Source organism: Desmodus rotundus, chromosome 12 (assembly GCF_022682495.2).
Source record: "Desmodus rotundus isolate HL8 chromosome 12, HLdesRot8A.1, whole genome shotgun sequence".
Taxonomy (NCBI): domain Eukaryota; kingdom Metazoa; phylum Chordata; class Mammalia; order Chiroptera; family Phyllostomidae; genus Desmodus; species Desmodus rotundus.
In genome coordinates, this window is record NC_071398.1 from 97227280 (window position 1) to 97254157 (window position 26878).

Consider the following 26878-nt stretch of genomic DNA (forward strand, 5'->3'; position numbering starts at 1 on the left):
CCTGGCTCGGGTCCGAACCCCGGAAGAAGACTGGCTTCCGGGGTTCTGCGTTCGCTCGTCGCCAGTTCTGATCCTGAGCCTCACGGGGCCCGAGCGCGGTCGGGAGTCGCCCTAGAGGAGGGGGGTTCCCCGAAAAGGAAAAGCTGTAGAAGGAAGTGAGGTAAGGGATGAAGAGAGCAGGTCCACAACGCAAGAGAAGTGCGCATCCTAGTCATTTGTTTATCTTTCGCATCTCCCACCCCACTCCGACTTAGTGTAATCGCTTCCCTTGTATAATTCACGTTTAATTTGGAGGAAAATCTACATCAAAACACAGGGTTCCACCATTAATAATGTAAAAACATGAAAATTCAATGGAAAGTAATAACTAGCTATCGAGAGGTGCCTCCTCCCCTCCGAGTAAGGCTTAAGACCCATTTTGACAATCAGCCTCCTTAGATTGTCATTCTGATGTCATCTATAGGTAGTTGCTATTCCTTCTTTTCTGCGTTTAATGCGCATGTACTTTAGTTGTTCATCTTACCCTAATACCCTAAGTTCCTTCAATCTTACCCTAATGCCCTAAAGAAGCACCATAAATCGCGGGAGGCATGTAGTGACCAAGGAGGGCAGATAGGCTTGGAATGGACTTTTAGAGACCTCACTAGCATGGAGAGCCAAGTAGCCAATTAAGCATTCAATAGGTTAAAGTGGACTTAAACTTTGGTTTAAGAGTAGTTCTAAACTTTGGCATGCACTGGAATCACCTGGGGGACTTATTAAATCACAAATTGCTGAGCCTCAGCCCTAGAGCTTCCAATTCACCAGGTCCCTAGTGGGTCCCACGCGCTTGCATTTCTAACAAGTTCCCAGGTAATACTGATGATGTTGGTCCAGGGACTACACTTTAAGAGCCACTGTTTTCAAATATTATTGAGATAAGTCACAATGGATGTGGTTCCAACTCCATAATTCTAAAAGCTCTCTACAAATAACACCAGAGGAAAATCTGTTTTTGTGCTGCGCTCACATTATTTCCTCTCCACCCAAGTTCAGCCACTACATCATGCAGAGTCCCAATGGGTGACATGTGATTCTTTCAGAAAGCACTTACTGGACATTGTTGGGGCTCGAGGTGCTACTCAATACCAAAGGAACAAACAAACAAAAAAATGCTGACATGCCACCTCTGCCCTCACCCACCAAGGATTTATTCAACTCAACAAATACTTAAATTGAGTATTATAAGCCAGCCACTGTGGTGAAAACTAAGGATGAGTGGTAAGCAAGGTGATCACGTGGAAGACACATCAAACCCAGAGTAATCTGTAATGAGAGTGGCAATGTGTGCAGATAACTTCAATACCTATTGGGGGGGTGGCTAGGTGACCAGAGGAGGCTTTCCTAAGGGAGGGACCAAAAGATTCCACAATCTGACTGCTTCGGTAAACCTGCCATACCTGAACTTGCTCCAATAGTGTCAGGATGACACAGGTCAGAAGCAGAAAGTATTGTCACCTTCTGGAGGTCTCTTTAGGAACCTCTGGCCGCTGCTTTTCCCTGTCTGTATTGTGCTTTCCATTAAAGGCATGATATCAGGAAAGGTAATAAGTGATTTCTATCATAGCCCAGGCTCCAGCCCCTTATTTAACCCCCTAAAAACACAATTATTGTTTGCACTGTGTCTCAGACTGGGGGGGGCAAGTAACTTAGCCACCTCCACCTGTGCCTGCTCCAGTCTTTGAGCCTAAGAAATCAGTATCGATCAGAGCACTTTAAGCGAGAGTATGCTAGAGGTTTTCTAAAAGAGTGTAAATAACTAATGCAGGAGTACTTGGGATGTAGCATGAGGCTGTCTTTTAAAATACTTCTATTTGAAACTTCTCTCAGGGTTTGACTATGAAATATAATCAACAGATATGTTATCATTAGTATAGGTAATTTAAGCCAATTAGACATTTAAATGTTTGTTTTATTAAGAGCCCCAGAGTATGATTTAAAATACAAACTGAGTTTAGAGAAAGCCATTCAATATTGTGGGTACTTTTCTAAATATACAAATCCAGACCTCTGAGTATGTAATTTGTAGTTAGTCTTACTAAATTGAAACATGGTTTTTGATAACATTCAACTAATTGATTGTTGCTAACATAACTGCAAAATGAGGAATAGCTAATTGAAAGCATTTGTATGGTAATTTGGGGGACAGAGGATGGGAAAAAGCATGTGGTAGGCAGAAAACATTCCCCAAAGATGTCCACGTTCTAGTTTGCAGAACTTGTAAATAAGTTAGGCTACACGGCAAAGGGAATTTGTCATGGCAAAGGCGAATTAAGGTTGCATAGGACCTGACTAGTGTAGATTACCCAGGTGGGCCCAGTGGAATCACAAGTGTCCTTAAATGTGGAAGGGGGAGGCAGAAGAGGGAGAATCGGGTGGTGGCAGGACAAGGGCTGGCCCAGCACCTCTGGCTTTGAAGATGGAGGAGGGGCCACAAGCCAAGGAAAACGCCTTCTGGCCTCTAAAAGCTGGAAAAGCCAAGAATACAGATCCTCCCCTGGAGCCTCCAGAAAGAAAGTAGGCCGTAGAAAACTTGATTTCAGTCTATCGAGACCCTATCCGGCTTCTGACCTCCATAACTATAATGGTAAGAAATTTGTATCGTTTGTTACTAAGTTTTCGGTGACTTGCTGCAATAGCAGTAGAAAACTAAGAGCACAGGCAGGAGAGGGAGTGTGCCCGGGGTGGGGGGAAATCACAGTGGGAGGAGAGCCGCAGAAGATAAAACTAGAAGCCAAGATGGTCAGGTTCTGAGAGGTCTCCAGTTCTGAACATTTAGATCAAACCTGTCAGGACACAGGAAGCCAATGAAAAATCAGGGTCACAGTTGGGAAGAACTGATAGGAGACGTGTCCCCCTAAAGAATTGAAGCCTTTGGTGACTGATTGTGTACGAGCTATAAAAGACCAAGGGACTCAAAGTGCCTTTCACATTGGCCTCTGGATGACTGGGATAGCCCTCGACAGAAAGAAACAGGAGAAAGGGCGTCATTTGCACAACTGTTGCTTGAGAGGAATTCAGAGGTCGTCACACCAGAGCCAGAGCTAAAAGCCAGTCTCCCCCCTCCGCCCCACCCCACCCCGCATGCCTAGCCCAGGGCCCCTGCCCCTCTCGAATTCTGCCGGTGGTGTCCAGTTGGAGACTGTGGTCCAAGACATGGAGATGCTTCATGAGTGGGACAGAACATTGTTTAAAGGGAACCTCTCCTTGGTGTGCAGGGAGTAGCTCATAGAATGCCGGAAGCCGCTTCGTGCTGGAAGTCTTCTTCACACGTGGGTTTTTCACACTTGAGAAGAAATGGTTTCCCTTGTCTTGAAATAAGGAAAGGCAAGCATGACATCTGAGAATAATGTCATACCATTTCATGAGTTGGCTTCAACACTTTCTCGAAGGTATCGCTGACCTAAGTAATTCTCGAGCTGACGTTAGAGTCTTAATTATAATAGCATAGTAATACCGTAATTATAACAGTATTTTTTAGTTTGTAGAGCACTCGGACTTGGCCAATTAATATCCTCATACGTTACTCTGAATTCGTGGGATGGACAAACTCATAATTGAGGCCAAACTCCAATTCATCCAAAAGAAATAAAGTTACATAACGGAGAGAACTCAGCCAGGCCTCATCTGAGTGCGGTATTTGATTCCCAGGATCCTCTCCATTCAGCAGTTTCCTGCTGCGTCACGTGCCCGCCCACCTGCAGGCACACTGGTTTCCTGACACGCCTGCACTGCCAGGCGGTCACACCACCGTTGTGGGGAAAGCTAAGGGCATAGCATGCATGGCAAGCTGTTTGCCTTTGGGGCCAGTGGGCAATAACAGTTTGAAATTAAAAGGCCAGGGAGGACGAGGGAGTGTTGCGGAGGGCGATGGCCCGTGCCTGGTGCCTCGGACCTCTACGTGAGGGCTGTCACAAGGCTCCCTTTTGGATCCTGTCTTTGTGTTTCGCAGCCTGGATACTGGGGGAGATTCTCCATCATTTGATGAAAAACTTCAGTTCCTTTGTAGGAAAAAGAAAAAACCTTCGAACACAAGTTGTTTCTCTCCTGAATTCTAGCACTCAGCACATCTACCACAAACATCTTGTGTATCCCATTTGACTGGATGTTCTTTATCCTTAGCCCATAATAAAACATTTTTCCACCACCAAAAAAGGAGTTTAAAACAGCACTTAAATAAAAATCAGTTAGGTGCTGCACCCAAGATACAACTTCAAATACTTGCTGAAGATGGTAATATATCAAAGTGAATAAATTCATCCATAAGATATGTGACAGGCAGTCTGTTAAAACACCTGGGGATATAAAAACGGTAAACTGTGTTTGCTGTCCCCCGAGAAGAAATCAGGCAAGTTGGTGAGACCCGAACCCTGTTCTGACGCTTTATGTCCAGTGTTATTTATATTCAATCAGGCTTACTGGTGTAGCTGATTTATATTAACTGTAAAATGACATTTTTTAAGCTTTCAGGAATGTTGGGCATAGTCAAAGGGACTTTGTTCAGGTGATTCAAGGGTGGGGCTTACATTACCCTTCCTCCAAGCAATTATACCAAAATGGGTGGTGGAACTAACAAATTATGGTTTAAAAAAAAGAAAGAGTGGTTTATTCATAGAAGCTCTTCAGTGGCATGACGGTAGAGCTCAGGAATCACACTGCCTTAGGTTGTGTAAGAAGGGCTGAGGCTGTAACAGGTGAAAGCTCATATTGGCTGAGGCACCAAAGCAGGGAAGCACCCCGTAGCAAGCAGATATACAGGTATAAAATCAACTGCAGGCAGAAAAAATAACTTGTGGGTCACCTGTGCAGTCTGGGGCAGGCTCACCATCAAGCCCAGGCAGAGAAACTCTAAGAAGCTTCCCTTCTAGGTCTACCCTTTGGTCCAAGTAGTAGACTCACCAATCATGAATCTACACCCAGGCTTTCAGAAGCTTCAGTTCACATCCCAGGCCAATTAAATCAGTCGTTTTTAAAACTTTTCAGGTGATTCAACTCTACAAAATTAACTTCAGAGTGTTCTTGTCAAAGTATCTTTCAATTAGTTACAGTGAGGGGTTTAAGCATGCACCAAATAAAAACTTATCAACAGAGGACCCATAAATATTAAGTAAAAGACTTGTAGCAAACAAATGGGGGAGGGTAATGAGTAAATCAATGCAACTGGGGCGTGTGGGAGGAATGGATGAATAAAATTCTGGATTACTGTGCCCAGCTACTGCAGGCTTAATGTGACACTAACTTGGCTGGGGAGGCGTGGGAGCAGCGGGGAGGACAGTGGAGTGGCTTTGCAAAGGTGATTTCCCTCCTGAAGCCTGAGGGCCCCGGTGTCTGCCCAGTATCTGGACCCACTTATTTTAGGTTAGGACTCTGAAGCATGCAGGGGAACACTGGGTCCTCGTCCCAAACTAGCTGTGCCACCTCTCAACCCTGGACCACAGACTCCTAATATCTAAATCGAGCGGCCCGCATTAGAAACCCTCTCTCTCCCCAAATCTAATTCTGATTCCATAAACGAGGGATCACAAATGAGTCTCTTCAGAAAATCCCTAGTCGATCCGAAGCCAGTCTCGGGCTTCGAGCCCTCCATCTTCGTCGTCTCCTCGGCTTCCTCCTAAAGGTCTCATCAGCCCGTCCGAGTGACTTTCCCAGCGTTGCCTCTGCTTTCCCCGAACGTCCTCCGCGCACGCCCGGCCTGCGTGGGAACCTGTCGTTCTTCCCTCAAAGCACAATACAACCCTGGGGACACCCGCCCGGACTCCGCCGCTGCCAGGATCTCTCAGCGCAGAGTTGAGGGTGGAATCGACTCCCTCCGCGATCGCCCCGCTTGGCCCCGCCCCCGCCGCCTTGCGCCGAGCTGCGGAGCGCCGACAGGCTCGATGAGCGGGGGCGCAGCTGCGGCGCAGCGGCCAACGCCGGGTGGGCGCCCACTGCCGCCGCTCCCCGCCCCTTCCTCCAGCTGCCCGAGACCTCCCTGGGAGACTCAGGTACAGGCGCCCGCCCGGTCACGGGGCTGGGGGGGGGGGGCTAGTGAGGAGGTAGGAAACAGACGACGCTCCGGACCCGCAACGTCAATGTCGGGCTGCGAGACCGGCCCGAGGAGGGAGCCCCGGGCGGGAGGAGACTTGGGGGTCGGGCGGGGCGCCGGGAGGAAGGGCTACGAGGACGGGTGTGCGGGCGGGGACGGGTGTCGAGACGCAGGAGAGACGGGAGTTGGGAGCACACCCGGTGCGACAGATGGGTAGGTGGTGGGGAGGAGCCGCTGGCCGGAGGGCTGTGCTTGCATCAGAGTTTAAAAGGCTCGGTTCTCAGGACCGGTAGGTGCGGGCAATCTTCGCACTGGCAGGTTTGGGGAATAGCTGCCTCTCCAGGCTGCGCCCAATTCGAGTCACTGATTTCCGGAAACTGCACCCGCCGAGACTGCGGGCGAGGATGGGGAAGTGGAGTAGGAAAGGGGGAGGAGGCCTGAACAAGGAAAGCCTCTCCCCGGATGCACGCCTGTGCGAAATGAAACACAGGGTTTTCTTTTACTTTTTTGCCATTATTAAACAACAGGTTAGAAGTGCGTTACGTATAAAGCCCCTGAACACGGAACGTACTGCCTCTTCAAAAAAAAAACATACATCATGTTGTAAACGCAGGAGGATGACGTGAGAAGCAGACGGTGATGACGTTTTGGGGGGTGAATTGTATACCGCCGTTCTGCCCTCCGTGCTGAAATACGTCATGACGACTTACTTACACATAGACCTAGACCTGAATGCATATGTGTTTTCTGCACAAATCACTTTAGATAGAATATTGAAAAGTCTGATTTCTAAACATGTTTTTTTTCCTAAGACTCGTTTGGTACAAATATCATCAGTTGCCCTGTGGCTCATGATGCATACTTAATTAATCTGCCTGCTGCTGGCTTTTCTGTTTGTCATACGCTGGTGTCTTGCCTTCCTGAGGCTGATCCTTGGATTATGGGAGCTCAACATTGGTCTCACTCACCATTAAGCTTGTAGCTTTGTTGTATATTTTATAAAGATACTACGTAAGTCTACCTGTTACTTGCTTTGGGGTGTTGAGGCAGCCCCTTTGTGGGGTTTAACATGCGAACAAATTCAAGTATAATGAAAAGAAAAACTTTTTTCAGTTCTTCAGGTGCTTTCGTTGTCATTTGTCTTGCCATTCATTCTGTAACATTTCTGTGTGAATGAATTATTCTGAAATCAAAGAGAAATGTACGTGACAGAAATGTAGTTGAATAAACTCAAGTTGTTTACTCAGTTGGCAAGAGTTTGTTTTTTGTTGCATGTGGTCAAGTTTCTGGTTTGGGAGCATTTCTTTTTTTGGGAGGGGAACATTTATCAAAGAAAAGCGTCTATCATTTTGTTTTGATAGGAAGCCAGCTTAACATATTACTTTGGTTTATGAAACCGGGTGCTGGGCTTGTTAATTTTTTTACAGTACAACATTAACCAACAAACTGATGTCTAGCTATACCTAATTTTAAGATCGTCTTCTGTTTCTTGTGGAAGGGGAGGGAGAGCTGCTGGGTTGTTACAGAGGAGTGGGCTTTCTAGAACACAGCTGTGTAACCTGATGAGCAACTAACTGTATAAACAACACAACTGATCATGTTCAGCCATTGATTAATCTAGGCCTGTGTTTCTGCTGTTTCCCTGAGCAGAGTGACTAACACTGTTAATTACCTATCTTTTCTACCTGTTTTACTAAGCCTCAGCTTTCTCTTAGTTTTCTAGTGCCTACTTCCGAGGAGTAACAAAAAATGCACGGAAATCCCTAAGTTCAGTCAGTGCCTAGCACACAGTAAAGCCTTAGCTATTCTCATTATTCATCCATCTTCCAGTCCAAGTTACTGAAAATCGTATCTGCATATGTCAGCTTTTTCTCAAGAAAATGTTGAGTCTGTTGCATACCCAAGCATTTTTCTGGAAAATCATAATGCACATTAGCATATAAAAGGCAGGAGACTTCCTTCGGGGGAAAAAGAAACTGGTTTGTTGAACGGTACTGACCAAACACCCCTTTCCTTGGAACACCGGTGCTACGCCTCAGAACAGGACGTTAGAGTTTACAGAACGTGTTTGCACGTTTTGCCTGATTAGACCCTCCCAGATCCATGCAGAAGCCTGGAAAGCACTACTTTACACAGGAGGGAACTGAATCGTTGTCCAAGCAGCTAACCTAAAGTGAGAATTAGAAGTGTTCCACTGTCTTCTGACTCCCAAGTTAAAATCCTGAAGCATTTCATGCCTCTTTTTCAGGGAAGCACCTCCTGTTTTCCCCTCCTGTGTAATCTTTTTAATCTTACAAAAACTTTGTCAGATTTCCTCCACATGTTCTCCTAAGAAAGTTACATCCATTTTCTCATGATTTATATTGTTTCCTATGTATTGAGGCCTAGTGTGGGGGTCCCTGGAAAGGAGCAAGTGAGAAGGGAGTGGTTGAACTCAGAGAAGTGAAGGAGGCCCCTTCACACAGGGCCTTGTATTCTGTTTGCAGGTACTTTACCTTATTCCCAGAAGTCTCAGATCTGATGAAATCTGTCTTTCAGGCGGTGAGTACTTTCTCTGCTGGGAAGTAGAAGAGTACTTCTAGATTGAAAATATGCCTCCCAAGTTCAAGCGCCACCTAAACGATGACGATGTCACTGGTTCTGTGAAGAGTGAAAGGGTAAGTTCAGAGTCTTGAGCTTTAAAAAAGAAAGAGGGAAAATATGTTTCATTCCCTTTGTAATTTTAGAAAAATCGAAAGTTTCTGGCTGTGTTCTAATTCCACTTCCATCATAGTAAACATTACAAAGTCTGTGCTACTTGAATTGGTGACTCAGCTGGAATCTCAGCACAGCTTCTTTCTAGTCTCTCAAAGGGAATTTTATGCAAACATGTGACATCTTATTCAGAACCCCGGAGCCAAATGTGGTTGTAGTTTAGAATGTTTCAGATTTTAGAAAGGTAGTAAGTGCATCTTATACAACAGCATTTTGGAGGTCTGGGGCAGCACCTCCAAACATTAATACTTCTCAGTGCAGTGTGTGATCATTCCTAGTATGGAAATAAAAAATATATATGTACGTAAATTAGCTAACATCAGTTCAGGTCAGGTTTTCATCCAAATGAGTTTTGGCTCCAAGCTCACAAAATCTCTATACATTTCAAATACGCAGCTTTATGATTTGACATCTATATACTCCAGATTTCAGTTTTTATACCATTGTGCTCAGAAAATGTGCTAGATGTGATGATTTCAGTCTTCTTAAATTTACTGAGGCCTGTGTTGTGTCCCAGCGTATGGTCCATCCCTGTGACTGTTCCATGTGCACTTGAGAACGTGCGTTCTCTCACCGCGAGGTGGAAAGTCGTAGATGCCAGTTAAGTTCATCTGGTCTGAGGTGTCATGGAAGGCTGATGTGTCCTTGGCTTTCTGTAGTCTCCTCCTGCTGTATTTTTGTCTCTCATTTGAAGCATAACAATTCAGAATGGTCCAGCCGTCACCACGATCAATTTCAGGGCATTTTCATCACCTCAGAAGGACATCCTGTAGCTTTTAGCAGTCACCCCTATTCTCCTCCTCCCCTCAGCCCTAGGCAACTGCAGCTCTATAGATTTGTCTGTTCTGGACATTTTGCGGAAATGGAATGCTACAGTGTGTTATCTTCTGTAGCTGGCTTCTTTGGCTTAGCATGTTTTCAGAGTTCATCCGTGTTGTAGTACGTATCAGTCCTTCATTCCTTTTCACTGCCAAATAACATTGTCATTTGGGGAGACCACATTTTCTTTACCCATCCCTCAGCTGATGGGCATTTGGGGTTCTTTCTACTTGTTGGCCATTATGAATGCCACTGCTGTGCACACCCATGTACAAGTTTCTGTGCGAACAGTATGTTTTCGTTTACCTTGGGTAAGTACCTGGGAGGGGAATTGCTGAATTCTGCTAATGGAATTATCCCACGTTCCACATTTTGAGGAACTGCTGAACTGTTTTCCAAAGTGGCTGCAGTTTTTACATTCCCACCGGCAGTGTGTGGGTGTTCCAGTTTCTCCACATTTGTCACCACCACCCACCTCTTTGCACCAACAAATGTTAATTATCTGCCGAGTAGGTGTGAAGGGGTGTCTCATTGTGTCCCATTGTCCTTTTCTGATGTTGTGTTTCTAGCACTCACGTTTGTTCAGTGAGTGGGTGTGAAAACGTTGGTCTCCGTGTGTGTTTCTTACTGTACAGCTATAATACAAACACTTCAGTATCATCATTCTCCAAGGCAAATAAACTGTCATAAATGTAATGATTACCTGTTACGTATTAGCTAGAATAGCATTCTAGAAATATTTGTTGAAGGAATTAAAGCATCTTCCTGCATAGTGTTGATTTAGAACATCTTTCCATGGGGTCACTGATATTTCTTCATCTATTGGGAATTGTCAGTTCTCTCCGCGGGTGATTTTCTATAACACGTCTTTTTATTACAGGTTTGTCAGTGCTCTTATATAATGTAGACATCAGACCTTTGATCTGTAAATATGTTGCAGATTTTTATTTCTTTCCAATCTGTTACTTGCCATTTAACCTTGTTTATAATGTCTTATGTTCTTCATATTTTAAATGTTTATGTAATAAAATCCATTAATCTTTATCTTTAACACTTCTGGGGTTGAATGTTGCTTAGAATAACTTACCTATCTTAAGAGTTACTTATTTCATATATTTTCGGTCTTTGTTATTTCATAAATAAATGCATTTGAGATCCCATTTTCCTTTAAGTACTCCGGTAACATACCCTACCATTTTGTTCTGTGATGTTCCCAGAATCATTCATTTCTAACTAGTCTGTTCAACTTCTATTTACATTTTAATGTGTCACTTAGAAAAGTATTTTAAAATTTCCTTTTGTTATTTGTTCTAATTTCCATTGCATTACGCCCAGAAAATCTGACCTCTTTAGTTTGGGGAATTTATTAAAATTCTTTTGTGGCTTATCCTTTTCTTGTATATTTCCAAGAAAATATAATCCACTAAGTACAGAGTTCTATATTATTTGTTTTTTGTCTTCTTGGTTTCTCCATCTCTGAACAATATGTTAAATCTTCCCTATAATTTTGAATGTATTCATTTCTTCTTGTAATTTAAGTAACTTTTGCTTAATATATTTTGAAGCCATATTATTATAAACACTCATTCTGGTCAATTTTCTTGGTGAATTTGTTAGAATTTGCTGATGTATCTTTCCCACTGCTTTTTCCCTGCCTTTTACTCAACATTTGTTTTAGGTGGATTTCCTGTAAACAGATACCAGCTGGAAACTTTGAACTCTAATCATGTCTGGTTTTTGTTTTTAAAAGAAGTCAGACCCTTCACATTTGTATGGTGATTCGCACACTGGGGCTTTTTCTGCAGCAGGTCTCTGCGGCCACGAATGCCCTTTGCCCTGACCTTTAGTTGGCTCTTTATTATCAGTTGGATCTCAGCTTAAATTTCACCTCTGGAGAGTGATTTTCCATGGCAGCCTCATCTCATTCCGTACCGTCACTCTTAGCTTTCTGCGTAGCGTTTATTCCCACCAGATGTTTTCCTGCAAGAGCTCAGGCCTGTCTGGGGTGTTCAAAGCTGGCACTTGGTACTTAGGACAGTGCTTAGCACGTAGAAGATGCTCAGGCCCACCTGTTGAACTGAATAGAGAGCAGCTGGAAGGTAGGGGAAAAGGCAAAGGGACTTGCTCCCCGACTGCCCACGGTTCCTTCTTCCCACACCACATTCAGCGACCCTTCTGCCTCGTAGTCAATCAGTCACAGGATTCCGCTCTTAAAAGCATTTTCTTTGGAAAGTCGGCAAATGTGGTTCCATATCTTAGCTTCCAGTGAGGCACATGTAATTACTGTCCCCGCTGGAGGCTTGGAGTTCAGGAATTCCACCAGGACAGAACTGGTTTTATTACTCCTCCTGACACTGGGTAAGCCCTGGGAGTCTGAAAACTCAGGTCTCTCTTTTTTTTTTTTTTTTTTTTGGCAGAGAAATCTTTTGGAAGATGATTCAGATGAAGAAGAGGACTTTTTTCTGTAAGTTTTTTAACATCTTTACGGGGATATAATTAACATACAAAATACACAATGTGAGTTTGGACATAGTACCTGTGACATCATCACCACAGTCAAGTCATAAACACAGCCCCCATGTCAGACGTCACCTAGTACTTCCAGGTTCTGTCATGCTCCCAACCCTGCACCACCCCCCCCCCCCCAGGCAACCACTGATCTGCTCTCTTTCACTGTCAGGTGTATTCTCTAGAGTTTTGTTTTACACGGAGCCATACTTTGGGCCCCCTTTTTCCTGGCTTCGTTCACTCTGCCTGATTGTTCTGAGATCATCCATGCTGTCGCATGTATGTTTGTTTCTGTTTATCCCTGAGAAGCATTCCACTGTATGAATATTCTGCAGTTCATTCATTCATTCGCTTGTCGGCGGCTATTTGGAGTAGTTCTGGTTTTCCGCTATTGTAAATAGGCGGCTGTAGACATTTCCATACAGGGCTTTTTTGTGTGGACATCTGCCGTCATTTCTCTTGGGTAAATACTTGGGAGTGGAATGGCCGGTTCGTGGGTGCAGCCATTTTCCAAAGTGGTGTCTCCTTGTATATTCTCGCATCGTACGAGAGTCCTCTTTGCTCCAAATCCTCGTCAGCGCTCCCCACGAATATTTTCTCCCAATTTGCAACTAAATCTTTCCATTTTTCACAATAGTATCTTTTGAAAATCAAAGTGTTGATTTTGATGAAATAAATTTATTGTTTTTTAAAAATATTTTTGCTTAAGAAATCTTTGGCAAACCCAACATCACTAAGATTTTCTCCTGTGTTTCTTTTCTAGGGGTTTTATAGTTTTGGCTTTTACATTTAGGTCAATATATTTAAATTGTTGTAGATGACTAAGTGAAGGATAATTTTTTGGGGGGGTACATATGGCTTCCCATTTGTGCCACCACCGTTTGATGAAAAGATTGTTCTTTCCCCATTGAATGGCCTTGATACTTTGTCAGAATTAATTGGCCTGATCGATCCTTCGGAGTTATGTTTAGGAAGGGCCCTCACACTCCTCTGGGTTTGTGTTTGCAACGTCAGGAATGAAGCGCGTTGCTGCAGGCTACTCTGGAGATGAAGGTAGAGGCGGGCCTAAGAGGGAACATTTAGCTCCCTCTTTGTTGTGATGTGGTGAAGTGTTTTACAGAGGCTTCTCCTCCCCAAATAAAAACATTGTATGAAAAGTAATTGACACCCATGAAGCCATGAACAAAAAGAACCTACAGAATAGAAAACAAATCCAAGTACAGGAAATCTTTTGCAGGAAGGTTAGATGAAGCGGGAAGATGATTTCCACAAGTGACAAGCCTTCCATAGAGTCACAAAGCTAGCTGCTGGCGGGCTTTGTGCAGTAAGAAGCCTTAGTCTACAGCAGTAGCCGCCTGTCAGAGGAGCTAGTCCTGAGAAGGCCCGATGCTGTGGTTAAACACGTGGTTGCCTGAATGTGACCTCGATCCCCTGTGGGAAACACCGCTCTTCAGGCAGCAGGGGGCGCTGGAGGGAGGCCCCAGGACTGCGTGCAGCTTCCAAAGGGCCTGCAGCAAACCTGGCACGTGTGTTCACAGCGCAGCTTCCGCCCCCTGTGGGCCTGTCTGGGTGTCGAAAGGGAGGCACCAAATAAAGTTCCTGAAGTGATTCTTAAAAATCGACCCCCACGTTTACAGCAGCAGAATTCACAGTAGCCCAGAGCCGGAAGCACCCAAAGGGTCCGTCCGTGGGTGGAGAGAGAAACAAGACGAGACACACGTAGGCAGTGACCGTTGGTCTTACAGAGGAAGGGCATTCTGAGACACGCCGCCACACGGACGAACCACGAGGGCATGGCACTGAGGGGAAGACGCTGGTCACAAAAGGATAAATTCTGCATATTGCGCTTCCATGGGCCCCTGGCGCGGTCACGCTAACCGAGACACAGAGGAGGAGTGGAGGCTGCCAAGGGCTGCGAGGAGCGGACACTGGGGAATTCATGTTTAATTAGCACAGAATCTATTTTGAGTTTTGTAGTTTATACCTTCTTCTCTATCATGAGAAGCATAATAGTTACCTAAAATATATAAAAGGTGTTTTTTCTTTCCAGAACTTTAAAATGGGTTGGTTAAAATGATAGCATTCAACTGTAATAGAAAAATAATAATTTGAGAAATGTCAATATTTTCAGACTTTAGCCATGTCATTCAGTTTAAGATGAGTAATCAAAAAACACACTTACAAATGGTTCATGTTTTAAAGGGGTTTTTCTCTCTGTCCATCCCTGATAACGAGCACTTCATTACAGCCCAAATTCCAGGTGGATTATATTTTTGGTTTCCTCTCATAAAGCTATTCATACTCCCTGGTACTGTCCGAGGAATGCCAGAGTTGGACCAGCAGAACACCCCGTGTGTAACAGGTGTCACGTAAACCCTCATTTCCCTGGAAGTCACACCATTCAGAAGGGGCGGGTTAGTCACGCCAGCGTTAAGTGCCAGTGAGGGGCAGGCGCGACCGCGTGGCACGCAGTCCCAGCAGCGCCAGAGAAGCGGGGCTCCTGCTGGCAGCGAGGGCTCCGCGCCTCCAGTTCAGCTGGATGCAGCGTGTGTGTTCTCTGTGTGTGTCCAGTTTTTAGTGCTCTCATTATTCATACGCGCTCGGTATTTTGCTTTCAGAAGGGGACCATCTGGACCAAGATTTGGACCTAGAAATGATAAAATTAAGCAGTAAGTTTCTGAGATATTCATTTGTTTAACGGTTGGCATTTTTCTGTGTGGACCGGAGGTGGGCAGACTACGGCCTACCAGCCACGGTTTTTGAATGTAAAGTTTTATTGGAACACAGCCGTGCCTGTTTGCTTAGTACCTCGGGCTGCTCTCAGACTACAGTGGCAGGTTGGAGTACTTGTGACAAGACCTTACGGCCCAGAAAATCTAAAATATCTATCATCTACTGGCCTTTTACAGAAAAAAATGTGCTGAGCCCCAATACAGACACACTGGGCTTTAAAGCCCCAGCACTTCTTTTTATTTCTTCTGAGTTACAGCTGAGGAGATGCAATTCCCAGCTCTGGGTTGTTACTAACGTGACTACCTCATGTCACATCCGTTAGTTTAGCACCATCCCAAGGTCTGCTTTGGTTTTAAATCGGTAGCTTGAGTCCCATTTTCAGAATGACGATTAAAAAAACAGTGCCGCAGATTTCGTTTTTGGATGTACACGTGTCGTTTTGTACCCTCCCAGAAAGTTTCATGTCTGTCACTACCCTAGTCCATGTAGTGATCTAGGGTTCATGGCTAACTAACATTCAGCTTAAAACTTGCAGCATACACGGGGGTGGGAGGTGGCGGATAATGCTGCAGTGACTGTATCCGATGTTACAAGGATGCGAGTCCCCACAGGAGGGGAGGCGGGATGGATGCAGCAGTGAGCTAGCCCTAGAGACTGACCAAGTTCTGCAGACTGACTATGGAAGAAAAGCTGAATGTCTCGGGCTCCAGCGTTCAGGCAGGCTGCTCACTGCCCTGACCCTGGGCACACAGTGGGAAGGGTCCTGAGTGGGGCATTACCTGTTTGGTGGGACACTCAGACTTCGGTCAGGCAGCTGTTGGTGTGAAGAAAGATGTTTACACTCAGCCTGGTCCTAGCTCATGGATTCTGAAATAGTGGACCAAGGTACCAACACATTGATTCAAGGACTAGACAGATGTTTCCATTTTCTGTTGCTGGGTAACAGATTATCCTGACCTGGCAGACAAGACACACTGATCATCCTGAGTTTTCCACGGGTCAGGAGGTCAGCCACTGCGTAGGTGGGTTCTCTGCACAGGGTCACGAAAGCCTGAAATCAAGGTGTCCCCGTGACTTATTCCATAAATTAATGTAAGCTAGTTTTGTCCAATGATTGGAGCAGCAGAGGAAAATTAGACACTTAAAATAGTAAACATGTCTGTTTGTGTATTCTGGAATGAAAGTAGGAAGCTGAAAACCAATTTTTAAAGCTTTGAATTTACATTAAATCTTCACTAAACAGTCTGAAATTTGGATAGAACAGGCCTTCATCACCTGATACAAAGGGGGAAATCATATCTTTATTTTGAAGAACAACAAAAAGTTTTTCCTCTTTGCTGTATCATGGGTGCTTCAAACCTCCCCAGGTGTTGCCGGTTGTGTGAAATGCTGTGTCAGGGAAACCGATGAGCAGTGGAGAGTTGTACCCACTGCACGTCCCTGTCCTAGAGCGTACCTGCCATCCATTTGGGAAACCGAGTGCTCTCCATAAGCTTCTAGCACACGTGGGCAAACTCCTCTGTCGGTCCCACTGTGTGAGCTGTGCAGTGAACTTGGGCTACGGCCGGGTCCCTGCGATGCCTCAGCTCCCCGCACGCGAAACGTAGCTGATTACAGAGTCAGCCCATCAGTTACTGAGCATTCTGCCAGTCCCTTTGCTTTGCAGAAACAGGGCTGCACTATAAGTTAAATGTTACCTACTTCTACCATGTCTAACGAAAGTTTCAAAAATTATAAGTCCTCAAAATGAAAATAAATGTTTTGATCTTTTTTTTTTAAAACTAGTGTTCAGAATCAGGTGGATGAAGTTATTGATGTCATGCAAGAAAATATTACAAAGGTAATTGAAAGAGGGGAGAGACTTGATGAACTACAGGACAAATCAGGTACAGACATTTCATGTTTCTTGATATTATTAACCTGGGTTTTGATGGTTTACTACTCCCATTGTTTGTAGCCAAAGTTTAGGGGCCTTGACTTAGGAGAATGGTATTTGGTTCTTAACTTACAACTTCAGTATTTTAACTTGAGCTCCCTTTACTTTGAATAATCTTACTGTTTTATTATTTCTTTAATTGATCCGTTGAGAATGGAAAATTGAAAAATTCATTGTTGAAGAGTTAGAGTGGAGTTTTTTCTTTTTCCCTGTTACATTGATGTGCTTTGTATTTCTCATAATCTCAGGGAGGAGAGGTCTAATCCCTTCAACACTTACCTTCAGACCCATCTGATGTTTTTATCTTTTGCTTTCTCTGGTAACTTAGTAACCTTTCTTTACCGGCAGATATTAGTCTCTGTGCTTGTAGCATTTCCTGGCACATTTAGGTTCTCAAATAGTGTTTAACTGATCAATGGCTGAATATCTGATTAATCCTTGAGGTAGACTTTTTAAAAAAAAAATTTATTTAACCACTTTTAAAATTCATATTGTTTTGCTTCTAAATCAGCCACTCTTGGTGTCTTCCAAGAATGGGACTTCCACATGTCAGTTTTTTCTATAGGTGTGCCAGGTCCTTGAATTTTTAGAGTATTTTCTGGCCAGGGTTCATAAGTTTGCTTGAAAGGCCTGAGGCCCTGGAAAGACTTCTCTTAATCTTACTGTAGAACTAGATTGAGCAAACTGACCTGCAGCGACTTTGCTTTTGGGGATTTTTTAGCATAGAGAACGTCAAAGGGCTTGGGTGGAAGAAAGGGAAGGTATGGTCTTCATGTTTAGAAGGGAATACATTTGCAGGAGTAGAAATTAATATTTTCTTGTCTTTGTGTGACTAGATAACAGAATCCTGTCATGTCGTTTAATCCTTCTCTCCACCCTCTATGTGATACAGAAAGCTTATCGGATAACGCAACTGCTTTTAGCAACAGATCCAAACAACTGCGAAGGCAGATGTGGTGGCGTGGATGCAAAGTAAGTAGATCAGACACAGCCGATCGGAGAGGCCGGCCGCACCCGGTGGGCAGGTGGGAGAGGGCCTGGCGGTTACAGCTGCCTCACTTTTCATCTGAACCTGGGACGGACAGGTTCTCAGTAAATAGTTGTTGGATGAATTCATGGTTTGGGGGACAGAAGCAACTAAAGGAATCCAGCAGTGCCCGAAAGGATGGGATCATGCATTTCTTCACGGGAGGTTATCCACAGGCTACTAATAATTTAGCTACCTCTAAACTTACGCGAAATACTAATTTTTCTTATAATTTTATATTAGTGCTTTTTGGAACAGCTTACAGCATTACATACAGATATTAAGAAGATAAAGTGAAAGCTGGAGAAAAATAGGGGATACAAGCAGATTATATTTCAGAATATGGCAAGTACAGCCAAGAAGAAAATTGCTCTGTGTCTCATTATCCCAGAGAAATAAGAAATAAGAGAAATTTTTAAAGAGCAAAAGTGAGAATTGTTATATACTAATATATTTCTGCAAAACATTTTGTAAAAATGAATTTACTTCTTAAACCAAATAATGGCTACTAATCATTAAACAGGAAATGCTCCTCTTAAAATTTTCCAGCATATGAGCAAATCTTTCCTTTTCCCCCGATTCTGTGTATCATTTCTGGCATTGTTGAAGTCTTAGGCATAAACTCGTTGTTTTCTAGTCTCTCATTTTCAAGTTTGGCAATAAGCTTCTAAATTTGGCCTTCACGGCGCTAAGGGTTTCTCCAGGCTCTGCCCTAGATTTACTTACTTGTGTCTGCCTGCTGCAGCCTCTTACTTTCAGAGATAGAACCTAGGAAAGAAACCTGTCCCGTGGCTCCCCTTATCTAGAATTTAAATTTTCTATTTCAGATTCTTTAAAAAATAAATTTTCTATTTCCGTCAAATATCTATTTCTATAGACGTTTTCTATTTTACAGGCTAGCCTGGAAGAACACGAGGTCCACGAGCCATTCACATAGTCCGGGCAGACGTGCAGAGGGTGCTTTGGTGGCTGGCTTTTTGTGGCCACGGCCTAAGATCTTTGTTCTAGGGGTTCAGATCAGAAGACTCCTGTGCTTTCACGGGGAAAACTGAATTCGTCTAGAATTCTATTTCAAGTAGTCTCTATCACTACCATTTTCTGGATCGACTTCCTAGCGAGGATTGAGGAAGGGCTTCGAGGAGGGACCTGGGGACAGAAAGCAGATGAGGGGTCACCAGGGGGTCCGGGAGCGGGAGGAGACCGGCCACAGCAGGGCCTGAGGGGGCTTTCGGGAGCGCTAGAGACGTCTCCTGTTTGACTGTGATGGTGGTTGTTGGCGCCAGACTCTATACTTGTCGAAACCCACCAACATGAACTCTAAAAGGGTGAATTTTATTTCTGTGAGGGTGTCTCAATACACCCGACTTTAAAAGTAAGTGAAGGAAATTAGCCGGGCGGGGGCGGGGGGCAGGATGGCTGACACCCAACCTCAGTGCCCTGGAGGCCCTGGCCTGTCTGAGGGTCGGCAGGTCTGCGGCCACCACTGGAGGAGGCGGCTTTGGGCGGGCAGGACACCCAACTGCCCTTGTGGTGTGCGCACCCGAGCACTGCTGGGACCCCAGGACGGAAGCTGCTCGCTGAGGGGCTTCGGCACACATACTGGCGCTTCCCTGTCGGTCTGCCAAGACGCCACACGTCAGCAGGGCACGCAGCGTGTGTTTGGGGTGAAGTTGGAAACTGCCGTAAAATTCCACATTACTTTAGAAACATTTTTAAGTTGGAGAAGCAAAGCTCCATATATTCTCTGAATCACTTTGCCCCTGAAGTACTTTAGTTCATAGTCTGAGGGGGACCGAGGCGCGTACTGGAAATGTCCCTCCTGTATCCATGCTATCTGTGCCTGTTCTACAGTTTTTGGTCACCACGAGCAATAACCTTGATAGGTCCCTGGTGTCCATATTGCAAAGCTTCCCTGTGTCTCTCGATCACCTTGTTCTTGTCCTGAATGTTAAGACCACTACTACGTCACCAGTAGCTCTGTTTTATAGACAGTTCATTGGCTGCTTCTGGTTGCAATTTGTGATGAAGAGTGTCCGTGTGTTTACAGTGACTGGGGATCTATTTTTCTGAATGAACCACCTTTACTCAGTTATCTGTGAAAATCTTTGATGAAAATAAGACTTTCATGTGAATTCATCAGGAAAATCAAACCAATTCATAATGCACACATTTTAGGATTAAGTGAGGAATATGATGACGTTATAGAGAGAAATAACGTGAGCCTAAAATGTAACTCAGCTCACTACGGACTGGTCTTACGGTTTCTCCTGTCAGCCGTGAAACTCACACAGTGCTCTCAGCCAGGTCAGTTACCACGACATGAAGAATCTAAGTTCTCTCCTACAGAACAGATTAAAGTGCCAAGAAGAAAGTGTGGGTAGCAGAAACTAACAATTCTCATGTACTTTGAGAACAGTGCTATAAAAATGACACCTCGTACCGTGTATACTAAATCATTTGCGTTGGATGCTTTTTACAGAGTCGGTAAAATATCGTACTTCTCCTGGTCTCATACGGGAAATAAGTGCAAGAAATCACAGACAAAACGTCCAGGTCCGTGAAGGCCGTGATCAGTGCTGCTCACTGTGCCGTGGGCCTTGAACAACAAAATCCAGGCAGGCCGAGCCAGCGGACTTGGGGAACCCTGTTCCCCAAGTCACTAACAAAAGACGCACATAGCCAGCAAGTTCGTGTGAAAAGGTTTGAAAACCTTTCCCGGGATGAGCCTTTTCACTGAGGAGATAGTGTTGACTTGGTAACTGATCGTGAGTAAGGTCAAGGTCAATGTTAATGTCTTTCCTCCACCTTTTGTGTGTTGCAGATAAAAGTCATCATGGCTTTGGTTGCTGCTATCCTCTTGTTGGTGATCATCAGTAAGTATTTACTGGGCTCTTAACTTGAGGGAATATCATTTGACTTGGAGTTTAATTTATCTGCAGTCAACCTGGTACAGCTGTGAGCATTAACCAATAACTTCTGACCTGAGGCAGGAGCTCTCGGCCCAGACTTGGTCGCTCTCTGAAGTTGCTCCTAAGTCAGCGCAGGGCTAAGTGCTTTGTGTGCGGCCAGACGTGGCTGCTGTTACCCCAGGGCCACCCCCCTCATTTTCCGTTTATCGTCAACGTTCAGGAGTGGCAGCCTGCACTTAAAATCATGTTTGAAGGGCAGATCCAGATACATTCCCCAGGTGGATGTTTTTGTCTCGTTTCCATTTTGGATTTGAGCTTGATTTCAGTCTTTAATATCCTTAATGTTCTCTTTAAAGTAAGGTCCTCTTAACATCTCCTTCTCTCCAAGGCCTCTTTGCCTGTGTTTACCGGGACTTTATGAAGATTTGGAAAGTGTCTCAAAATAACCATTTGAAAAAGTCCGTAATATTCTCTTTTTAGAGAGAAAAGAGATTTGTGACTAAGAAATAGGGTCGGTCCTCACCTGCGTTGGTGGGTTCTGGGTTTGCGGGTTCACCCCCTAGCACTGACACTGACTTGGAGCCCCAGTCCGGCTTCAGCTGCTTTCGTGGCCACTGTGTCCCAAGTGGCGAGAAGTGGGGGTCCCTGACAGACACAGTCCCCACTGGCGTCTGACACAGACGTGCCCTGCCTCCGGGTCCCACTCTCAGTGTCAGCAGCTGTCCTTCGGAATCTAGGCCGTGCACACTTCTCACAATTCCGTGCATGTCACTGGGGGTTTCACTGTTCACAACGGCACCCAAGTGCAGTGCTGAAGCCTGTCCCGCAGGGCTGAGTGCAGGGCTGTGCTGTGCCCTGAGGAGGAGGCAGGTGGTTCCACAGGCTGCTCTGAGGCCAGGAAATCAACGTGAATGATTCAACAGTGTGCATTACATCAGGTGCCTTTAAACACAAATGCACACTGAACAAGGTCATGTATTGATTGGTTGACAGACTGTGGTACCCAGAGGCACGCAGGAATTTGGTCCTGTGTGTCTCCTAGGAGCCATGGGCAATAGTCACTGATTTCAGTGTTTGTGGTGACCGAATAGAACAGAACTCCCGCAAATACCAAGAATCAACATAAATAGGGTGGTGTTAAACAGAAAAACTTCCATGGCCAGAGATTTTCAAAAACAAAGGATTTTTTTTTTTTTAAGATTTTATTTTCAGAGAGGGGAAGGGAAGGAGAAAGAGAGGGAGAGAAACATCAATGTGTGGGTGCCTCTCACATGCCCCCACTGGAGACCTGGCCGGTAACCCAGACATGTGCCCTGACTAGGAATCAAACCTGCAGCCCTTTGGTTCTCAGGCCAGTGCTCAATCCACTGAGCCACACCAGTCAGGGATCCCATGTAATTTTAACATATCAAAAAGGCCTGGTTAGTGTAATTTCCCTTTTCGTAAAGAAAATTTCCTTTGAAATATTTCAGAGATCCTTTCATTGAGTTGGCGAAAAAGTCCGTTTAGTTTTTTCCATAAGACACACTTTTCATTTTCACCAATAACTTTATTGATTTGGATATTTTGAGTATGTCGGCTATCTCCCACTATTGGCTTCTAGTGGGTAGAGGCCAAGGGTTCTGCTAAACATCTTCCAATGCATAAGACAGCCCCCAGCAAAGAATTATTTGGCCAAAATGTCAATAGTACCAAGAAACTTCACAAACCACTTTTGACACGTTTGATCAGTCACAGCACCTTCTCCATAGACTGCACAAATCTTTTTTTTTTTTTTGCACTTCAGGTGCTTTTTTACCTTTCTTGAAATAGTAAAGCATAATACACTGAATATATTGCATATTTTCTTCCATCTTCAATATTAAAATGGCTGCACAAAAATTAACCAATTTTTTGATAAGTTTTTTAAAATGCATGCTGATAGGACAGCTATCACAAAATCTAACAACACTGTTTCAAATGAAGTTAGAGACAACTAAGTACTACTAGGGCCATCGTAGGAAAAAAGCATAACAGACTTTTTGGCCAACCCAAAAAATAAAACCATACACCAGGGGTGTCGAACTCATTTTCACTGGGGGCCACATCAGCCTCGTGGTTTCCTTCAAAGGGCCGAATGTAACTTTAGGACTGTATAAGTGTAACTACTCCTTAACTAGGGGCAAGGAGCTCGGCGCTGCCGCCAGGTAGAAACAAGGTGGAGGGCCGGATTCAGCCTGTGGGCCTGGTGTTTGACACCTGCGCCATACACAGTTCAGCCTCACGTTTCTCGTATATGTATATATATGTGTGTGTGTATATATATATCATTGGCTTGGGTTCCTGAAGAGGAGCCAGGGGAAGAGTTTGGCGTTTTGACTTCCCATAATTTAAAAGTTTAGTTCTCGGTCAACTAAGGCCAGGAAATTGTTTTGGGTCTGAAATGTACTTACGAGTGCTGCCCCCCAGGTTGGTGGCTGCTCTCCCACATGACTCAGAGGGCCTGGGCACCACACAGTATTCAGTGGGGACCAGGTACTGGGGTGACCAAGCCAAAAACCCTCCATCTAGCCCTGAAACCGGGGGTTGGTTTTCTGCTGGGGACCCTATGAGACAGCTACACATCTCAGACAGTCTAGACTCTTCTGCAAAGGTTTCTAGTCACCTGGAAAGACCCTGAGTGGGTCAGAAGGCACAATGGTCTCTGTTCTTTGGAGTGAAAATCACCATCCTATATATAATTTCAGAGTTAATAATCTAATGGCATTGGTCTGCTAGAGAACCCAAACTGTAATTACATCAAATGGCCACAAGTTGTCACTGTAAGCTCAGTTACCAGAAAAAAATGAAATTCAAAACCAAAGATGGTACTGGTAAATACCAGAATAATAATAAAACTGACTTGAGGGTATCCCCTCATAACTCACCAGTCAGCCGAGGGAACCCCCTCCCGGCACCAATGAGACGTGTTCTGGGCAGCCTTTTATGGACAGTCAGACGAGGGTTAGCCCTCCACATTCCCACACTTGAAGGACCCCCTCCGGTGGCACATGTCCCTGAAGGCCTCTGACAGATTCCTGTGGAGGGGTTACCCCCCTGGGCCCAGGGAAGCTGTGCACTTGGACCTCAGGGGGTGGCTGCATGATCCAAGCCTTCCAAGGGGCACAGAGGGGCACAGTGGGACTGCTGTGGGTGCCACACTCGTCTCCAGAGAGTCCCGGCCCCTTCTGCACCTTGAAAAGATCGAATTCACTCCTGACAAGATGTGTGAAACAAACTTGCAGCTGGAAGCTTTTCACAAAGAAAGGGTTTATTGAACCAAATGCTGGCCAGAAAGGACCGCCCCAGGGCGTGCCCTGCAGACCACCAGCAGCTGTCGGCAGACGGCGCTGTCCGGTCCCTTCCGCCCTGCAGTGGCTTAATGGAGGGCATCTCAGAACCTTCTCCCTGTCAGTGGGCAATTTGGAAAACGTGGAACAGCATAAATGAGAAAGAACCCAACTGTGATCTTAACCACACAGAGGTAGTTACTGTTAATATAACTACTGTATATATATTGTCTTTTCCTATTAACATATAAACATAGTTTTCAAAAACTAAGATCATTTACTTAACTTCCTTATTAATGTAAAATTTCCCCAGCCTGGATGGTGTGGCTCAGTGGACTGAGCACCACCCTGTGAACCAAATCACCAGTTTGACTCCCAGTCAGGGCGCAGGCCTGGGTTGAGGGCCAGGTCCCCACATGGGGACGTGTAAGAGGCAACTGGTCCATGTTTCTCTTCCTCCCTTCTCCTCTCTCTAAAAATAAAATCTTTTAAAAATACATATTTTCCTATGTTATTAAATATTTTTAAAATACAGGGTCCAGCAGAAGGCAGGCTTGCTTGAGCGTGGTTGGTGGGTACGTGAGCGTCTCACGCGAGATGGACAGCACTTTGAACATTTCCCCTAAAACGTCATACGGGTGCTTGAGTGTGACACTGTTCTGTTACAGAATGACGTGCTTATGACTTTGTAATAAAAAGCGACGTTATTGGTGCTGGACCCTGCATTTTAGCAGCTACATGCTAAGGTTCTGCCATAATCGTTGATCCAAGTGCCAGTGTTAGACATGCAGGTGGCTTTGTGATGCTGTTGCTTCTCCGTTCCCATTGGTTGTCTGCTCCCTCGGCCAGAAGTGCAAACCTCAGCGCCCACTTCCAAAGCAGGACGCAGCTGCGCTCAGGAACTTATTCTCGGAGGGCGCGTGAATCGGACGTTGACGTCTTCCTTTCTCGTTTCTTTTCTCTTGCAGTTCTTACAGTTATGAAATACCGTACTTGATTTGATGACAGATCTTCATTAAACAAAATCTGGGACAAGAATAATAATAATAAATGGCTGCATAATTTAAATGAAACCCATGTATATAACTTTCAAAACTTCTTTTTCAAGAAATCTTTAAGGGGCAAGTATCACTTCAAACTGGAGCACTGAGAATGTCCATCACCTTCTTCCCTTCTGGCAAAATGTGCTTTTCACGGTCGTGTGTAAGGCCGAGACCACCAGCCTCTGTTCCGCCGTAGTCCAAGGATCTAATTTGAAACGAGATACTGGCTGGTTGACTGTGTCTGTAGCTAATGATACTCCCCGTTGTGCGGCGTCAGCGGCACGGGGCCTGGACTCGCGCTCTTGCATTCGGGTGGGGTGGGCAAGCCCATGTAGCCATCCCATCGGTATTCGCGAGATTGTTCTCACATTAGTACAGTTGCTTTGCAAGCCAGTTCCACACATTTATGGGTGTAACAAAAGCTGAGTGTTGCGAATGCTGTTGCCTTCAGCTACAACTGAAAACATTCCAGTAAACCTGTTTTTGGCTGTATAAGGGAATGTGTAGTAATTTCTCGGAATTTGAATTATGGAAACGGGGATCTTAAACAGTGTGAAAAGCACAGTAGCATGGCACCATAGAATGGGGCATACTAAAATCATTGGAGAAGATCATTGTAGTTTTCGAAAATGTCCATCATCCAGCCGCAAGTCAAGGGCCATCTCCGAGTTAGCCTCCGATGAGGGGGGGCCGGTCCTAATGTGAGCAGGCAAAATCCACAGGCAACTCGCACCCTAACTTCCTTGTCACTAGCCCTTGTCCCTGCAGTGCTCACGGCAGCAAAATGGCCTGCTGAGAGTTTGCTGTGCTGCGTTCCCCGTCGAACCCGCAGACAGGTGCTTGTGGAATCATCAAGTGTCCTGTCAGCTGACAGGAGTGAGTACCGAGTCAGGAGCCTGGGGGTGTCACTCAGTCGCTAACCAGATGCTAGGGCCATCATCAGTCTAGTCTGGCTTTGTAACAATAAGGCACGTTAACTAAAACGGGGCAGCCGAGTCGGAGTAAAAATAAATCCTCTCTTGCTGAAGCTCTCGTCCTGAAATCGGAGATTCTACAGAAACGTGCGCACTTGGACCTCTTGATAAGAAAATAGAACTCTGAATTTGAAATAGGGTTGATAAAATACACCAGTATTTAAGGGGGGGAAATGATCCTGTATAGGTTTTATTTTTTTGGTCATTTTAATCCAAATCGTATCAAACAGACTCTTCTTTTAAAAAATTCTATCGGATGAGCACTAAAACAAAAACGATCTGCTTGGAAAGGATTTTGAAGGGAGGAAGCAGAGTAGGAGAGACTCAGGACACCTGCAAGTTATGAAAATCTCGATGCAACTGCTGAATTTGACAGCTCACCGAGAGCAGTCCTGCACGCCGTGGGTGCTGTCCCTGGCCTCTCCACTCTTCGTAAACGCCCATCAGTGTAAATAGCGTAGTAAATACTAAATCTTTTTGACAAACTAGGGTACCCAGGAAAATGAGCATTTTTAGAATTTCAGTAGTGAATATGTCTCCACTGAATGCACAGGATCAGCCCTAACGTACGTACGTCCTTCGGGTTCGGCACTAGACTCATCAGTGGTTAAGCTTCCGTTAGATGGTGTAGAATTCTGGTTTCTTGCCTGTCAGTGAAGATGCAGATTATTTCTTTAAAAAAACTCATATTTCCCTTGTTTCTTTTAATAAAGTATGTTGCTTTTAAAGAAATTTTAAAAAATTATAAAATTATTTTTTAAAAATCTAACCATAAACAAATAAAGGAAATATTTATATGACAA

At 44.8% G+C, this 26878-nt stretch overlaps 1 protein-coding gene across 4 annotated transcripts; it reads left to right on the forward strand.

Moving 5' to 3' along the window:
- The first annotated feature begins 19 nt into the window (after positions 1-19).
- Positions 20-26878, forward strand: VAMP4 (vesicle associated membrane protein 4). 4 transcript variants are annotated; one of them, XM_024553433.4, is made up of 8 exons: positions 20-160; positions 8603-8721; positions 12055-12101; positions 14764-14814; positions 16664-16764; positions 17707-17786; positions 20663-20714; positions 25027-26878. In XM_024553433.4, the coding sequence occupies exons 2-8, from the start codon at positions 8656-8658 to the stop codon at positions 25053-25055; spliced, it is 426 nt and encodes a 141-aa protein (XP_024409201.1). In that variant the 5' UTR covers positions 20-160; positions 8603-8655; the 3' UTR covers positions 25056-26878. The 4 variants fall into 4 exon arrangements, with proteins under 4 accessions (XP_024409201.1, XP_053770787.1, XP_053770788.1 ...); XM_053914812.1 differs by lacking the exon at positions 20-160 and adding an exon at positions 5867-6023; XM_053914813.1 differs by lacking the exon at positions 20-160 and adding an exon at positions 5867-6023 and having other exon boundaries at positions 14767-14814.

Coding starts and splice junctions, on each gene's coding strand:
- VAMP4 (XM_024553433.4), top strand. CDS start 8,656: ATGCCTCCCAAGTTCAAGCGCCACCTAAACGATGACGATGTCACTGGT. Junction 8,722..12,054: donor GTTCTGTGAAGAGTGAAAGG/GTAAGTTCAGAG, acceptor TTTTTTTGGCAG/AGAAATCTTTTGGAAGATGA. Junction 16,765..17,706: donor TGAACTACAGGACAAATCAG/GTACAGACATTT, acceptor TATGTGATACAG/AAAGCTTATCGGATAACGCA.